Source organism: Eleutherodactylus coqui, chromosome 5 (genome assembly GCF_035609145.1).
Source record: "Eleutherodactylus coqui strain aEleCoq1 chromosome 5, aEleCoq1.hap1, whole genome shotgun sequence".
In the NCBI taxonomy this organism is placed as follows: domain Eukaryota; kingdom Metazoa; phylum Chordata; class Amphibia; order Anura; family Eleutherodactylidae; genus Eleutherodactylus; species Eleutherodactylus coqui.
Window position 1 is genome coordinate 74,949,817 of NC_089841.1, and position 18,727 is coordinate 74,968,543.

Here is an 18,727-nt window from a genome sequence, read left to right on the forward strand (position 1 = left end):
CTGAAAATTTACAAGGGCAGCTAATCCCAGTCAGAACTTTGGGAAATTTACTGCTAGGACCTTCCAAACTAATAAAATTAAAAAATACCTTTTATTAAATTCCTTTAAAAGAAGAACAAAACAAATACAAACAAATAAGGGGAAGATTAGGATTAAGAAGGCCACTAGTGACTAGTGACCAAACAGGTTGGAGTCGTATAATAGGACTCAACCTTAAAAAACGACAGCAACCGCCACTTCTGAAATGTGAACAATGGGAAATCAGTCCTCCTGAAACCTGACGTAATCACGCCGAACGGGCAATTTTTCTTAGGACCACAAGGCTCATTCATATAATTTTTGTAAACAATTTTTATACGTTTCAATGCTCATTAAAGCGTTGAAACTTGCACCTGAACCAATTTTTTTTTTAACTGGGCTGCCTCCAGGCCTAGTTACAAATTAAGCCACATTAACCAAAGCGATTAATGGGTTTCACCTGCCCTCTTGGTTGGGCATGGACAATTTTTCTGAGGTACATTAGTACTGTTGGTACACCAATTTTTGGGGGCCCTCGGCTACAGTGTAATCAAGTTAATTTTTAGCCCACCTGCATTACAGCTGACGTTACATCAGCTGGGTTGGGCACTGCAATGGGATATATTTATGTACCGCCGGTGGCTTCCTGGCACCCACCCATGCTGTCGGTCCACACGGAGTTGTAACTGCATGTGTCCACTTCTAAAGAACCCCAGTCTGACTGGGGCATGCAGTGTGGGCCGAAGCCCACCTGCATTAAGCACGACATTACCTCAGCTGTGATGGGCACTGCAATGGGATATATTTATGTACCGCCGGTGGGTTCCAAGGAGCCACCCATGCTGTGGGTGCACACGGAATTCCCATTGCGGAGTTGTACGTGCCTGTGACTATTTATAAAAAAACGTGCTCTGACTGGGGCATGCAGACACCTTGACAGAATGAATAGTGTGTGGCACATAGGTTCCCCATTGCTATGCCCACGTGTGCAGCTCCAGATGGAGGTGGCACAGGATTGGATTTCTCATTGCTTCTGTACAGCATTGTGGACTATCGCCCCGCCCCTTTTAAAGAGGGTCGCTGCCTAGCCGTGCCAACCCTCTGCAGTGTGTGCCTGCGGTTCCTCCTCATGGCAGACGCACTTATAAATATACATGAGGGTGGCATGGCATGAGGGCAGCTGAAGGCTGGGCAGGGACAGTTTGGTGTGCGCTGTGGACACTGGGTCATGCGGGGGGGGGGGGGGGGGTTGGTCAGCATGTAACCCAGGAGAAGTGGCAGCGGAGTGTCATGCAGGCAGTGATTGTGCTTTGTTGGAGGTAGTGTGGTGCTTAGCTAAGGTATGCATTGCTAATGAGGGCTTTTCAGAAGTAAAAGTTGTTGGGAGGGGGGCCCACTCTTGCCGGTATTGTGGCTTAAAAGTGGGACCTGGGAACTTGAGATGCAGCCCAACATGTAGCCCCTCGCCTGCCCTATCCGTTGCTGTGTCGTTCCCATCACTTTCTTGAATTGCCCTGATTTTCACAAATGAAAACCTTAGCGAGCATCGACGATATACAAAAATGCTCGAGTCGCCCATTGACTTCAATGGGGTTCGTTACTCGAAACGAACCCTCGAGCATCGCGAAAATTTCGTTCCGAGTAACGAGCACCCGAGCATTTTGGTGCTCGCTCATCTCTACTAAACTCTCCTCTCTCCAATATTTCCTGAATGCAGCAGCCTGGCTTATCTTTATGTCCAGTCACTACACTGATGCCCCCCTATTGTGCCAGTCTCTGCACTGGTGCCCGTCCACTATAGAATACAATTTATACTCATCACTCCCATTCATAAAGCTCTCCATAGTGCTGCACTGGCCTAATATTTCTCTAATCACTAATAAACCAGCATATACCCACTTCTTTCTGCCCCTGCGGTACCGCTCGGTGCACTGCCACTTTGCATACAGCCTGCAGTCCCATACAGTTTATGGGATGTCCTAGGCACTGCAGCCAATACGAGAGCTGAGGGATCGATTGCTACATAGTAACATAGTTCGTAAGGCTGAATGAAGACAATGTCCATCTAGTCCAGCCTGTCTAGCCTCCTGTTTTGTTGATCCAGAGGAAGGCAAAAAACCCCCAAGGGCAGAAGCCAAATAGCCCTTTTGGGGAAAAAAAATTCCTTCCCGACTCCCTAATGGCAATCAGACTGTTCCCTGGATCAACCCTAATAGTTCCTACCTGCCTGTAAACCTGGATTAACAAACAACCTTAGATTTATAGCTGGGCTCTGTTATTGGCTAAAAAGTCTGTGATGTCCCATAAACAGGCTGGGGCAGTCTGTAAACGTGATATCAGAGGGAAGACCAGGAGCAGTGGTGCGCTACATAGGGAGAGCGGAGAGAGGTGAATATATGTTGGTTTATTATGTTAGTGTGTGGGGAATGGGATTTAGAGAGATTTTATAACTTGGACAAACCCTTTAAAGGGTTTACTGATTTATAACATTGGTGGCAGTAGGGGATGACAGATACAAAAAAAAAATATTACTACTGACCTCTCCACTACTGTGCTGCTCTGCCACTGTAGTCCTCCTGTTGTTTGTTGACACTTTGGTTGCAGTTGTCACATGGTTGTTTTCCTATGTGACCGCTACAGCCAATAGGAGGCCCAACGAAAACGATAAAGATGCTGGGGCTTCTACATAAAAAGCCCACATGACATATTTATGGGACATTACTGGGCCAGAAGACCTGCTGACGACACCTGTGAGATGCTCTGGCGCTGGAGCATACAAAAAGGGACACCGGTGCCACAGTAAGTGACGTTTGGGGTAGGGGGTACATAAAAACGACTCGGACAACCCCTTTAACACAACAAGAGCCATTGTAAAGCTCTTACAGTGGTAAACAAACTGTGGCACAGAAAGTTGTCAATGTGTTATGAGTCGAATCAAATTTTGCTACATCTTTACCTCTTGTGTCACCCCCATTTCCTTATAGATTGTAAGCTCTTGTGAGCAGGGCCCTCACTTCTATTGTAAGCTCTTGTGAGCAGGGCCCTCACTTCTATTGTAAGCTCTTGTGAGCAGGGCCCTCACCTCTATTGTAAGCTCTTGTGAGCAAGGCCCTCACTTCTATTGTAAGCTCTTGTGAGCAAGGCCCTCACTTCTATTGTAAGCTCTTGTGAGCAGGGCCCTCACTTCTATTGTAAGCTCTTGTGAGCAGGGCCCTCACTTCTATTGTAAGCTCTTGCGAGCAGGGCCCTCACTTCTATTGTAAGCTCTTGCGAGCAGGGCCCTCACCTCTATTGTAAGCTCTTGTGAGCAGGGCCCTCACTTCTATTGTAAGCTCTTGTGAGCAGGGCCCTCACTTCTATTGTAAGCTCTTGTGAGCAGGGCCCTCACTTCTATTGTAAGCTCTTGTGAGCAGGGCCCTCACCTCTATTGTAAGCTCTTGTGAGCAGGGCCCTCACTTCTACTGTTCTACTGTCTGGTTTTGTCTGTACATCTATCCTTTGATATGTAAAGTGCTGTGAAATATGTTGGTGCTATATAAAGATTCTTCTTATTATAAGCAATTGGACCCCAATACATAATCTGTATTAGGGGCCCCTTACGTTCCATGTGCCATTTATATTACTGTTGTCTTCCTATGTCGGGTCACATAGTTGCTGCTCCATCTGCTATTTACCTAGTTAGTTATGTCCACAGAGGGTACAGCCCCATGGACCTTGCTGAATGTAGTAAGAGCTAAATATAATGTCTGGTGACACCTAACCGGTAGAGTGATAGGAAGTATTGACAAACTAGTTGTGCTGTGTGCAATCTTGAAACACTACCACTTTTTCCAGCACATTTGAAAGAGTGGTTTAAAGGGGAAAATAGAGATGGAGGGGAGCTGCTACCGTTAAAAATTTCCTTCTTTATTGAATAAAATAAAGCATACAGCTCACAAGTGCACGCTGAACGCGTTTCGGCAAAAGCCTTTCTCAACAGCACATTTGAAAGAGTGGTTTAACCCCTTGAGTGGCAGGTTTCCTACCACCCTGTCGTGCCCACCAGGGCAGGTTTTTTAAAATGGTCTAATCATTGAATTTCAACTAGTTTTGCAGTTGCGTCTCAAGAGCCATAACTTTTTCATTTTTCCATTGACATGGCCATATGAGGGCTTGTTTTTTGCGGGACAAGTTGTGATTTTTTAAACGGGGGAGGAAAAAAAGAAATGGGGAAAAAAGAAAAAAAGGGGCCATGTCATTAAGGGGTTAAATAATGTATTAACTTCCTTCTCTGGGTCACGACGCACACAGATACCACATGTGTGATTGTATTTTTGATTTTTTACAAAGTAAAGGGAGACAAGTGTTTTTTTTATTTTTTTAATAATTTTTTTACTTTTTTTTTTTTACATTTAAAAAAAAAAATTTTTTTTTTTGTCCCTTTAGAGGACTTCCACAGGGACCCATCAGGACCCCTGATCACATTCCGGGGGTCCGATGGTGACAGCCCTTTACATGCTGCAGTGACAGCCCTTTACATGCTGCGGTCACATAGACTGCAGCATGTAAAGAGTTAACACAGCAGAGATCGGAGGTTTTCTCAGATCTCTGCTGTAAGAGCTAGTACCTAGCTGTCCTCTGACAGCTAACAACCAGCTCTCCCTGCCACAGAGACCATCGGCTTGCTTCTGACAAGCCGATGGTCTCTATGGCAACTTGTAAACAAAGCAGGACATTGCCGACATGTCGGCAATATCTTCTGCTGGTTTTTCAAAGCCCTTGCACTGCTCTGTGTGGGTCTGTGCAGGCAGAGCACACTGTCACAGCTTGTGGCATTGTGCTCTGCAGCTCCCATAGTGATACATAGCCCGGAAATCTTCCGGGCTATGTCGCTATGAGCAGTGGAGCTCGTCCCCGGAAATTTTCCGGGCGTGCCACTCAAGGGGTTAAAGGGGTATTTCCAAATTTGACTTTTATCACCTGTCCACAGTGAGAGTCTTACCACTGAGAGCCTACAGTAAAGAGGAGATGGGTACATGGGACTCCAGTTTTTGGGATGGGTGGGCGTCTCAGTAGTGAGCCCCCGACCAATCAGACTTTTATCACCTAAAGTGTATAGGAAAAACCTTTTGAAATCTTTGTAAACATGGTGTTCTGCTTTAACCCCTTAGTGACCGAGGTTTTTTGTTTTTTTCCCATTTTTGTTTTTTCTACCCCCCTTTTAAAAATTTGTACCTCCTTTATTTATCCATCGACGTCGCTGTATGAGGGCTTGTTTTCTGCGGGACGAGTTGTAATTTTCAATGGTACTATTTAATGTACCATATAACGTACTGAAAAACTTTTTAAAAATCCTAAGTGGCGAAAAATGGAAAAAAATGAAATTCCGCCATCTTTCGGTGCATCTTGTTTCTACGGCGCATTTCTGGCATTCTTTATGTATATGTTTTTTTTTGGACAACGTTCACTGTGCAGGGTAAATAATGTGTTACTTTGATAGATCGCACTTTTACGGATGCAGCAGTACGATATATGGATTTTTATTTTATTATTTAGATAATTGTATTATAATAATGGCAAAAGGTGTTTTTTTTACTTTCATTACTTTTTTTTTTAAATAGTAAAACTTTATTGATCTTATTTTTACATTTTCTTTTAGTCCCCAGGGTAGACCACAACTTGTGATTCTTTGATCGCTCCTGCAGTATGATGTAACGGCAGGATGTAAAAACACTATAGGGTGGTCACTAAGTGGTTAAAGGGAACCTGTTACTTCCCTACAGCACCATGAATTACATTATGGTGCTGTTAGGGAAGGTGACAGGATTTGGGGAATGTATTTTTTTATACTCCTCCGATATAAACGTATTCCCTATTCAAAGGGTACAGGATAACGTCTGATCGGTAGGGATTTGATCGCCGGGACAACCATCAATCAAGAGAACATGTTTCCCATTTACCCCAAAGCCATTGACTTACTCAACTCTGCAGATACCCAAAGCCGTACATTGGCTTAACTGTCTGGTCACCCAGGGCAAGATACTCACTCAACTGTTCACATACCTAAGGGCAGGTATTGAAAAAAGGATACTATGATTAAACCCCTATAAGTCACTTGCATAGTTCAGAAGTGAGAAGTCTACTCATTGAAAAATAAATGACATGGTTCAAAAATGATGTTTATTGCAGGTATTGCGGTTTTACATCTGTTTATAATAAATCTTCACGTCCTGAGGCATAAGACACAAAGAGAAGATCATTTATAAGAAGCTTTAATCTTGTATATTACTAAGCAAAAGCAACCAGGTTTAGCCTGGCTTATCATAGGCTCTTCGAGGACCATCGCAGGGTCTACCATAAGGACCGAGCCCATGAGGTCGGTATAACATTGACATTAACCAGATCATGTACTGCTGGAGTCTATTACTATGTGAAGTAGATGCACAATTGTTCTATATAAACTATGTGTGGGCATTCTGAGTCACTTTCTTCGGTGGATCATGCAGCTCTGGTACCAACATACTGCTGTACTTTATAGGACTTGAGAAATTTTTGGTGAAGGTATGTTTAAAGGGGTTGTCCGGGAATATAAAAAAAATTCTTCCAATCCAGAAAACATGCTACAATATAAAAATAATTAATACCCACCTCTTAAATCCTCCACCACTTCAGCATTGGGTAGGGTCCTACCAGCCTTTGTATACACTGCTTTAGTATTGACACTCATGTGCTCACTGGAACCAATCAATGGCCACAGCATTTGCATGCCCAAAAATAAGACCTACCCTGCAAAAAAGCCCTACCCTGAATTTTCAGGATTTTTGGGGAAGCTTGAAATGTAAGCCATACCCCGAAAATAAGCCGCAGCTGCATTACATAAAAAAAAGGAATACATTATCTAGCAGGCTTGATCCATTGGCCAATGCTGTGGCTCAGCAAATTCATGAATCCCGCCTCCTTAATGCGATGGTTGTAATTGGTTTTTCGACCCCTGCTCAGCCAATCAATGCAATGCTCGATAAACCAATCACAGCCATTGCATTGGTCTATCGAGCACTGCACTGATTAGCTGAGCAGCGCTTGAGAACCAATAAGAGCCATCGCTTCCAAGAGGCGGTATTTATGAATCCCTTAACCAGGAAGTGATCTTCTACGGGCGGCCGAGGACTGCAAGAAGCATGTGGGAACTCCGGAGAGCAGTAGGAGGGACCTGGACTGAGTCTGCTAGGTAAGTATAATAGGAATTCCCCCTAAAATAAGACATAGCGCCTCTTTTGGGTTAAAAATTAATACAAGACAGGGCCTTATTTTCGGAGAAACACGGTAGCATCACGCTGAGGCCAATGATTGACTGCAGCCGTTATGTGGGTGTACGGGCACATCATCACTACCAAGTAGACAAAGGCCAGTAGGAACCATCCCTGCTGCTGGAGCAACTGGGATTTAATAAGTGAGTATTGGGTATCTCTTTATTCTAGTAGATTTGATAGAAGAATCTCACATTTTTGGACAACCCCATTTAAGCAAACTGTGGATGTGGATGCACCTAATTATTATAATGGTGTGATATATATATTACAATTACTGTAACTATACACTATAGTAGAAGACAACACATCTATTTATATGTAATCCTACATGCAGTCTGTTTTCTGACATTATTGCTGCATTTGCTTATTATGGTATCTACATGAGCGCCAGTATACTGATAGTTAGAAGCATAGAATCCGCGAATGCACTCAATAGAGGGTTATTTCCTAAAACTAAAGCAAAGGAAAAGTGGAGCAGCCGCCCCGTTGGATCAATTCCAACTCTCATTTTCTGGAGAATGACATTATGTTGTAATTGTTTCAGAATAGTCGCCCCTGATTGTAGTTCGGATCCACTTGAGATAATCCTCTGTTAGTCGTGTGTAGACACTTGGAAACTTCGGATTACCACAATCAGCGACTCCAAATGAGGTAATGCCCACATATTTTTTATCACAGAGCAACGGACCACCGGAATCACCCTGCAACAAATCATATAACACATTCATTTCATGCTCATTGTAAAGGCTGAACAGACAATTGACATTTGTAAGCTGCTATTACCTGCCTGCATGTTTAGTGCTCAGGATCTGTGCTTGTAGTCAGTGAATGGAAACAGTCTTGTTTGCACTAAATGGTTCAGTACTAGAGATGAGCGAACCTACTCGTTTCGAGTAATTACTCGATCGAGCACCGCGATTTTCGAGTACTTCCGTACTTGGGTGAAAAGATTCGGGGGCGCCGGGGGGCAGGGGGAGGCGTGGTGGAGCGGGGGGTAGCAGCAGGGAACAGGGGGGAGCCCTCTCTCTCTCCCTCTCCCCCCCACTCCCCGCTGCAACCCCCCACTCACCCACGGCGCCCCCCAAATCTTTTCGCCCAAGTACGGAAGTACTCGAAAATCGCGGTGCTCGGGCAAAAAAGGGGCGTGGCCGAGTAGGTTCGCTCATCTCTATTCAGTACCTATCCTGGTAGAACACAGGAAGGAGGAGAGTGTTTGGTGCTGCTAAAGTGACAAGACCCAGGGTCAGCAAGGAGTTAACATTGCTGGATTGGCACTTTCATTAGGCCATTAACACGGACAAGTTAATTTGCAAAGTTTAAAAAGCCGCAGAGAAGTAGGAGCCTGTGTCTATTTGTGCGACACAACAGGTCAATGACCATCAATGACCGTAGTTTTGTAAGCTCAGTCTGGACTGACCAAGACAAACTCTGCACCGGTCAGGAGGCTGCAGGGCTTTCACACAGCATAGTGCTTTCAGCTGCACCCAGTCTGTCTGCACACATTCCAGGACTCTGCTGCAGCACGATTGCAGGCTGCACCCAACTTCTGCTCACACCTCTCATACTACAGATAGTCCCCTACTTGCGAACAGGTTCCGTTCCAGCAGCCTGTTCGCAAGTACACTTGTTAATATGTCCGAACAAATGCTTGTATGGAGAGGATCGCGGGTGGATCCCACTCCATACAATGTCAGGTGCAGACTGTTCTTACAGTGGAAACCCGGCGGCAGCAGTTCCGACAAGCCGCGACGCTCATCAGAAAAAATTAACACTTTAAATGCCTCTGTCAGAATAGACAGCGGTATTTAAAGCGTTAACGGTTACGACTAGCGGCGCGGCTTGTCGGAACTGCTGCCGCCGAGTGTCAGCTGTAAGAAACAGCCGGCACCTGACATTTTGAGGTTCCAAACGGCATTCCGCGATAAGATCGCGGGACGCTGTGGGGTTGCTAGGCAGTGGGGGCCTTCTGAAAGGGCTGCCTATGAAGAGCACCTATCAAGGGCCTTTCAGAAGGCTTCTGGCTGCCAAGCAACCGCACAGTGTCCCGCGATCTTCGCGGACAGGCTTGATAGAAGCTTGTCCAGTCCCTGAACAGTATGATGTAATGCCACAGCATTACATCATACTGTGCAGGACAGATTGTTCGTATCTTGCGACATTCGTAACTCGAGCGTTCGCAGGTAGGGGACTATCTGCATTTGAGCATTGCAGCACATGATTGCAGGCTGCACCCAACTTCTGCTCACACCTCTCCTACTATTTGAGCATTGCACCACTGTGGCCAATAACAACTTGCATGCCGCACCCCACTTTTTGTCACAAAAACAGGCACCACTCTGCAGGGCAAGGCATGCTCTACCATTCATCTATCATATGCACATGTGCCTCCCAGCAAGGTGACCAGTTAAAGGGGTTTTCCAGGGAAATACTATTGATGACCTATCATCAGGATAGGTCATCAATCGCTGACCGTGACCGATCAGTTGAGCCAGCGATTGCTGTCAGCGCCGCAATAACACAGAGGTCGACGCGGAAGCCTCCTTGCCGACCTCTGTGTAGTGGCTGGCACTTGTAACTGCAAGTGCAGATCTCATTGAAATCAGTGGGAGTTGTGCCTGCTCTTTCAAGCGCCAACCCCTACATGGGAGCTCAGCACGGAGGCTTCCACTCCGACCTTTGTGCATTTGGAGCGAAAGTCTCCTCTCGTGTAGTGGCCGGCAAGAGGACAGAGAGAGAAAGAACAGCAAAGGAAAGAAAGTAAAGTCAAGTTAGCCAGTCATCTTTAATGCATTAGACAAAGCCAGGGAGAAAAGCTGGAAGTTAATGTCAGTCCCCTGAGAAGAAGTCAGAAGTAATCAGTGTCTGGGAGTGTAATTCAAGTTCATCAATGTATGAAGTGTAATTTCTATTCATCATCTACCTCAGGGCTCTTTCACACGAGTGCATATACGGTGACGACATTTTTTACGTTTTTACGCCCGCTCCGTATAAGCGCCTGACTGGGCATTTTTCTTGAGCATTCACACGACCGTGAGCGTCATTTTTAGCAAAAAAATACGCTCCACTCTGAAAAACCCTCGCTCTGCCAAAATCTAAAAAACTATGTTTTGCCTGAGCGTATATACGCTGGCCGCGCATGTTTTATTTTTTATGCTGCCGGCGTATTTACGTGCCGTTTGCATTGAAAATCAATGCCTTGCATGGGCGCGTATATACACCTGGGCGTGAAAACGCGCCGTATATGCCCTCGTGTGAAAAAGCCCACAATTGAATGCAATGTAATTGAGAAGCAAGTACCCTCTCTCCTTGAAATAAAGAGTTACATTTTTTTCATCATCTAAAGTCTGCTTCCTGGAGTCCCTTTCCATCATAAACATACTGCACTGAGGTACCACACTAAGGCTGAATTCTCGTGGAATGGCCACACAGAAAAACCACGAGAATTCCACTGGAAAAGCACAGCTTCAAAACCCGCGGCCTTTAGCCACTGCTTTTGGAGCAGTTCACTGTTGGCATTCCGCTGCGGCTTTCTCTCTCCATAGAGGGGAGAGAGGCCGCTGCGAAAACGAGAAAAGAATTGGCATGCTGCGGAATTGAATTTTGCGCTGCATGTCAGTTTTCGTGCGGCTTGGCCGCAATAGATTGGCCGCAGCGTGTGTACGAAATTTTTGCAAAATCTCATCCACTTTGCTGGCTAATCCCGGGATTAGGAGCCGTGGGTGGAATTACCGTGCGGCCCAATAGACTACCATTTTTTAACAGCTTCCAGGAGGAGCAGTAGAGCCCCTGTGACTACCATCTCATTTCTTCCCCGCTGCTTAATACCTCCTATGTCTGGGTCACTGCAAGATCAATCAATAGTTTAAAACTGCACAGGCTCTTTAACAATATAAAACCATGAAATATCATAGACTTCACAGTAACAAGGGACACTATACAATATATATGCACCTACATATAGCATTACTTACCCCACATGTGTCATCATTACGCTTTTTAAGTGGCCCGGCACACACCATGCTGTCGGTTATAGGTCGATTTGTTTTGTTGTATTTTTTCTTGCAGACGTCATTGTCCACAATAGTCAGATTAGCTTCTCGGAGGACTTCTGATCGTTCCTTTTTCTTCGGATCAGTCTGTCCCCACCCAGCCACGCTACACAGTTTTCCTTCAATTTTCTCCTCTCCTTTTGGTAATGGAAAAACGTCAACAAACTTGTTCAACGTTGCATTTTTCTCCAACTGAAAAAGAACAGATATGCTGTATGCAGTCTGACCAAATAGAATACGGCTTGTATGGTGCTTAGCACTGCTGATTTGCAGTATTGGGTTTTGACTTTTGACTCCACTGTAGGAACTACTTATTTTTAAAAGTTTAGAGGGATTTTAAAAAAAAATCCATTGTTGGCCTCCCTTCAAGATGTGTGATTGGTGGAGGTCCAATCAGCAGGTTCCCCATGATCAGCACTTGAATAGGGCTGAGCTGCATTATCAGTCCCAACTGCAAGTACAAGTGTCCTGCTGTGCCTAGATAGATATTTTAGGTGTACAATGCAGCAGGAGAGTCCCTTGTTCTGATAATTGTGGGGGCTGTGGGGGAGTCTAACCCCAATGATAACATATTTCACTAGAAAACACCCTTAATAAGTAATAAAACTCCTCAGCTAAACCTACGAAAAGAACGTATCATCCAGAGGTTAGCTCTGTTTCCTGGCAGTGCAGGAGTCCTGGGCTCAATATGACTGAAGGCAACATCTGCATGGAGTTTGTATGTTCTACTTGTTTGTCTGTAGATTCCCTCTGGTTTCCTAGCACACACCCAAAATATACCGATAGATTGATCTGGAATTTAGATTGTGAGCCCCATTGGGGACAGGGACCAATTTGAATGATGGCAATAGCTATAGAATGTTGTGGAATATGTTGGCACTATATAAGTGAATAACATATGTAGGTTTAAAATGCTATCCTAGTCCTAATAGAACTGTAGGAGAAAGGTCTATGATTTCTTTAGGACAGGGATTACCTTTGGGAGGACTAACTTTAATCTATTCAAATCTATTGCCAATCCGTTTGTCTAGTAAAAATTTGGCCTCCTATCAGGGTGACCGCAATTGTCTTTCTTATGGCTCTGCAGAAAAAGGTATGTAAAGTTCTTCCTGCTGTACAACAGACACTCCCACTACATACTACACATACTTGAGGTTTCTCCCATATATGTGTATATATATATATATATATATATATATATATATATATATATATATATATATATGTATGTATATACATATATATATATATATATATATATATATATATATATATATATATAATTTTGCAGATGGTGGCTTGAGTGGAATACGATACAGAGAGGGATAGAACAGCCCAACTCCTTATATAGCAATACATCAGCACTAAACAGTGTAACCTAGAAAATTAAGAAGAGAATAGAATAGAATGTAATGTAAACCAGTATAAATTCTGTAGTGTAAATTCTTGGCAATAGTTGCTGCAGAGGACGTGGTGTATTAGGAAAGCTGTAGACTCTGGGACTGTGGTGCGAAACCCACATCAGCAGTATGGAGCAGAAAGGGCAGCAAGTGCTTAAACCACCATCTTCAGGACTGGATTACAAAGTTTGTTTCCTCATCAATTGGATGTTGAACCATTGTGCTTTTGGATTAAGTAAAAGTGAGTTCACTGTTATCCCAATCCTGACTGACTATTCTTATTGTCACAGGGGCCTTGCACTACACCATATCAGCACACCAGGCAGCAGAGACCAGCCCTTTTCCCATCAACTTCTCCCGACATTTCATTGCGAGTAGCTGGTTGGGGAGTGACTCACACTGTAATGGCCATCGTGAATATCACCCCCATCCTGGTTACCGCACAGGTTATACATAATACTCAGCAAGATAAGTGCCAGAGTTCAGAGATAACACATTATTAAGTTGTATCAAAGATGCTGACTTTCAAGATGGTGGAAATTAGGTTAACATGTCATCTCTGCACCATAACAAACATCAGCATGCTATAGATGTTTAGCTGAGTTTTAACTATACTTGTCCACTTTCTGAAATCTTTGACTGCACTGCAAAATCTTTTTTGCATGTAAATGCACTCTTTGTAGAAGTCACTTCTTTTTTTCACATGTGAAACCCTTATTAGATGTACAGTTGGAGACCAGGAGTGGTCCTGACATGATGAGTTAGTGGTCCTGACATGGACTGAGTGGTCCTGAAATGACATGATACCATGATGCCTTGCACACAATATGTTCATGTAGCACTGCTTTCCAGCATACTTTTGCAACACCCATGAACCTTGCCTACTCCTCCATTAGTCTGGGCAGTCCTTTTTTTTGCAACCTCCCAGACAATAGGGCAGAGTTGATAAGCATTAGAGATGAGCGAGTATACTCGCTAAAGGCAATTGCTCGAGCGAGCATTGTCTTTAGCGAGTACCTGCCCGCTCGAGATGGAAGGTTCGGCTGCCGGCAGCGGGCAGGGAGCTGTGGGGAAGAGCGGGCCGGAACGGAGGGAAGATCTCTCTCCCTCTCTCCCCTCCGCTCCCTCCTGCTGACTGCCGCTACTCACCGCTCCCCCGCGCCGGCACCCGAACCTTCCGTCTCGAGCGGGGAGATACTCGCTAAAGGCAATGCTCGCTCGAGCAATTGCCTTTAGCGAGTATACTCGCTTATCTCTAATAAGGATGCTTTTAAGTCACCCTGCAGTTTTGGTCCTCTGTTTTTGAGCATTGACTTACCCACATCTCATAGTTTTAATTCTTACCTGTAAAAGCTGAATATCATTTGATAGGAGAGCCTCATCAAAACCGGGGTGCTGAATAGCTCTTTTAATTCCTATTTTCTGTTGCTCATGAGTATCTTTCAGGTTGTGTGCCCCTAGTATAGCATATGAATCATTTGTCCTGATAAGAAAAATTGGAAAATCCAACCAGTTAGACTCATTTTAAAGCAAATTAAAATTCAGTTAACCATCAATATCATCATATATTTACAGAGGGGTTGGCTCACTAAGACAATTCCTTTGCGTATGTTCTATTAGGGCATATTGATGTCATGGGGGAAAGTCTTTACACTCTATGAGCTAGAGTGTAAAGACGGACTGGCGGAACCGGCTTGACCATCGATAACCATTCACTTGAATGGCTGGCATGCAATACTATGTTACAGTTTACCTGCAATGGCTTCAGCATCAACTATTAATAACTATTGATTATTGTGGTTTCAGAAGTCAGATCTGATTCTCTTTATATAATTTATAATGTGGAATGAACTGCAATTGCTATTATATGTTTACATAGTCACATGTGTTAATATGAAAACCAAAGTTCCTATCAGAAAATGGGTCACTAATATTGAAACATGTATAACCCGCTTTCTCGAGCTCTGCCTGTCCTAACTTTGGCCTGCGTTCAGACTACATCTTGTCTGATTGCTATTGCCCGGACCTCCAGCCTGATTTACCCCATTGCATGCCCCAACCTCAGTCTGTTATACTGACTATGTTCTGTTGTATAATTTCGTTGTTGGTGATGTCACTGCAGGAGGTTGGTTGCCTGGTTTATTAAAATAAATAAGCCAGCCCTTGTATCTGTCATGGCCAATACAGAGAAATGAGCTAGTTAGACAGCCAACTTCAATGATGCCCCCAACAACAAGAGGGGAGGAAGCATCCATACCACATGACCCGCTCTCGGAACTGCACCAGAAGTTGAGGCGCCAGCACTGCTCTACCTGGTATGGATCAAGGAAGTTTTTCTCTTCCTAGACAACCCCCTTTAAGGTGCTACTGGCAGTGTTTTTCAAGGTAGGGTACCCATACTTACACTTTACAATGAGCAGCAGTTAAAATCCAATTTGGTTTAACCAATACCCCTCCACAGTAGTCTTCAAGTTCTAGAAAAGCCATGTACGGTCTGGAGTGTGGAGCAGCCTCTTTGCCTCCAATAATCTCCGAGCAGAAATCTGTGGATAAGGATGCATATTGCAAATTACTATAGAATATATAACTTCATACCAAGTTGTGTAGCAGGTGGCAATATGGAATGTTCTACACTTAAGCCAATGGTTATAATGAGCGATCATATTAATGCCAGCTGCAGGCACCACCTGTCTAAAGAATAGAAGGATCCCAGTCCCTGGTGATTGCCATCCATTAAACGACTCCACTCTTCCAAAATGAATGGATCTTATAGACAGGATGCATTTGCATGTTGCGGTCAATGCTGCAGTCTTTGTGAATTTGCGGCAAAATCGTTTCACAGTAATCGTAGAACGTAGATTGTGAATGCATCCTAGGAGGTTATTTATGCTGACAGGTTTCCGTAAACCACAATAAATGGTGGAACCCTATTTGTTATTAATACTGGTAAGAGTCCTAACTACCAGACCCTTAAAGTGTGACTTTTCTATGTCAATGAGATGTTTAGCTACCAGCCTTATGGACAGAGTTGGACTTGAGTAGCAATAAATTCTCAGGGGTTGATGGGCCTATTCTGGATATTGTAATGGGAACCAAAATTGCAGTAGAGTACTACACTGTTTCATCATACAAGAATGGACCCTTGACCCTCTAAGAGTATGTTCATATGGTGGATTTTTTTTGTGGATTAGTAAGCAGAATCTGTGTATATTCTGCATCAAATTCAGCATTTTCTAAATGTCCCATTACTTTCAATATGAACCTGTGCCACGGTGTACAAGGCCAAAAAAAGAAGTGCTATGTCATTTCTTGATGTTGATTTTGCACTAAATCTGCTTCAGAAAATCCGCACGTGGATTTGACCATTGAAAAAAGGCTAATTCCGCAATCACATCAATGGTGTACTAAAGTGCAAGCCTTGGATTTCCACATCGGATTTTGAGGTAGAGTCTATGCTAAGGAACCCAAGGCATACTGCAAAACTGAATATACCCAAGGGTATGTTCCCATGGGTAGGGAATGCTGTAGATTTTTCACAGCTGACTTACAGATGTAGCAAACATTAACTTGACATTTAAAGCATTATGATAACTTGACCACAATGTACTACAATGCTGTGGATTGAGTTTTCACAATGTGCCGGTCATGTGAACGACTGTTACATCGGTAGCTGCAAAACTCTGCAGTATTTATAGAACAAGCAGTGTGGATCGTATTTTAAGAAATCCCAACCATATGTTGCAGGGAAAATCTGCAATTTGACAAGCGCTGGGGATTTTAAATCTGTAGCATGTCAGTTTATGCTGTGGATTCTCACTGGATGAGGGAATGAAATCTGCGGTGAATCCACATCAAAATGTACGACATTTACTGTGGATTTGGAGTGGATTTGGTGTTGCCGATTCAGTAGAGATTTTCCTGTCTGGAAAATCTGCACTAAAGCCACAATGTGTGAACGTACCTTTAGTAAGGGTGAACATGCTTTTAGGGCTTCTTTACAGGACCATATTTGCATGCGCACAATTTGTCCATGCAATTTGCAGAGAATAGAACCCATTGAATTCAATGAGTTTGCTCTCATTTTCGTATAATGGGCGCATTTTACACCTGCAGAACAAAATAGGACCTGCTCTATTGTTGTTTGCATTTGTATTTCTCCACAAGGGCCCCATAGAAAGCTACGGGAGGTGTGCAAATCAGACTCAATGCCCGTGCAATTTCGCTAAACACGGCACGATTCTACAGAAAAAAGAACAAACCTGGATCTCAGTAAGTGCGCAGCCTTTTAAATCATGGAAAGGGTGTGTCACGCTCATGTAAACTGGACCTGAATGCGCAAAAGTACACTAATATGCGCTGATATGTGCACAAACCTACCTCATTGATCCGCTTTCACTGCACAAATATGTTGCGCTGAAGCATGCACAATTGCACATACGGTCATCTGAAGAATCGCTTAATCAATCTCCACCTAGTGGCTATCTATATTTAATTTGCATGAGGAAAAAGGGGTTCTGCAAGGGATTATGGGAGAAATGTATCATCCCATAATAATTATTACTACGGTATACAATGTAAAGTGCAATAATATAATAAAAGTGATACAGTGTTGCACATTAACCCCTTCACATCCACCATCTGTATATATACCACCTAATTGTTCATGCGCCCTGCAGATAGGACAGATATACACTTCCTTCACTTTATTAGAGGGAAATCTCACTGTATAGTTCTCTCTGCCAGTAAAGATATTAGGTTGATGCTTTGTCCGTTTCTTTCCAAATGAAGTGACAGGGAGCGGAAATGAGCAGCTCTCGGGCACGTAAAGTTTTAAACATAGCAGTCAAGGAGAAACCAAAAATGGCAACAGCACGCAAGATGCTGGACCAAATAAGATCTGCATATAGTAGGGTGTCCTATACGCCCACCTTTAATGTTTTGTAAATTTCTTTAGACTCTAATATCCCACGATACAAATGAAATACATTATCAGGACATGGTAGCAAAATTCTCGATTGGATGCAGCTCACATCACAACCACTGTGTGTCTACATGTAGAAACATTTAGGATAAACATCTCCTGACAAAATATCAAAAATCGTGTTTTTTTCACAGCTAGTCATCTCATGCCACTTAACTCGGGATATGTTCAGCCAGAGAAAATGAAAGAAAAGATACATCTGTATATGGAATGCAGAACATTAATAAATCCCATTAAACTATCCATGTAACAATATTTACTTACTTCCATTGATATGAAACAAGGATAACACAAATAGCAGTAGAAGATGCTCCATTTTCAAGGATTGCCTCAAAAGTTCAGGAAGAGTAGTCTGTCATTTGTATATATATACCATGAGAGTGTCATTTGTGGTTTGACTTCTGAGAAATATCAGCATACTGTGGTTTATGAGTCAAAGCATTGTAACCAAAGTTGCCGTCAAAGTAAAAATAACTTTTGTTTTCTGTATATAGTATAATATGGGATGTTACATGGACTATAAAGACTTTTAGTTAGGGTTTTCATGAATGATATGGAGCAATTGTAACTCAGTAAGGTAAACTAAGAGTCCATGCTTTATTAATAAAATATGCTTCACCGTGACCCAATGTAAAGAGTAAAGACTGACTCTAGAAATTTGAACCTTTGGACTGCATACAAATGGCTAATCTCTAACATTAGTCTAAGAGGTCAGTATACTTCAATTTGTAGACCATTGCTCTTCATCTCAGCTCTTCCCAGCTGTCCTCTTTTTTTCACCTTCCTCTGGACCAACAAATGTGGGTGGAGGGGTTGAAACAGGTTAAACTAGATAGACACTGTCTTCATTCAGCCTAACATACTATGTTACTATGTGACTATGTTCTAAAACTACAACTCCTACGCACCCACTTTGCACTGAAACCATACATACTCCAAACTCAGCCACTACATTAGCCATATCATCAGCCGCACTCCGTCGGAGCTGCT

General features: G+C 43.4%; 1 protein-coding gene across 1 annotated transcript; it reads right to left on the reverse strand.

The window, feature by feature from the left end:
• Positions 1–6,197: 6,197 nt before the first annotated feature.
• Positions 6,198–18,057, reverse strand: LOC136626907 (granzyme A-like). Its single transcript, XM_066601860.1, has 5 exons — positions 18,002–18,057; positions 15,161–15,299; positions 14,101–14,239; positions 11,279–11,548; positions 6,198–8,008 (listed from the first exon to the last, which is right to left on the reverse strand). Exons 1-5 carry the CDS (start codon positions 18,051–18,053, stop codon positions 7,832–7,834), a joined length of 777 nt encoding a protein of 258 aa, XP_066457957.1. The 5' UTR covers positions 18,054–18,057; the 3' UTR covers positions 6,198–7,831.
• Between the last annotated feature and the right edge of the window lie 670 nt (positions 18,058–18,727).

Coding starts and splice junctions, on each gene's coding strand:
- LOC136626907 (XM_066601860.1), bottom strand. CDS start 18,053: ATGGAGCATCTTCTACTGCTATTTGTGTTATCCTTGTTTCATATCAAT. Junction 15,300..18,001: donor CTTGTTTCATATCAATGGAA/GTAAGTAAATAT, acceptor CCTTATCCACAG/ATTTCTGCTCGGAGATTATT. Junction 14,240..15,160: donor ACTGCTGCTCATTGTAAAGT/GTAAGTATGGGT, acceptor TTTTCTTATCAG/GACAAATGATTCATATGCTA.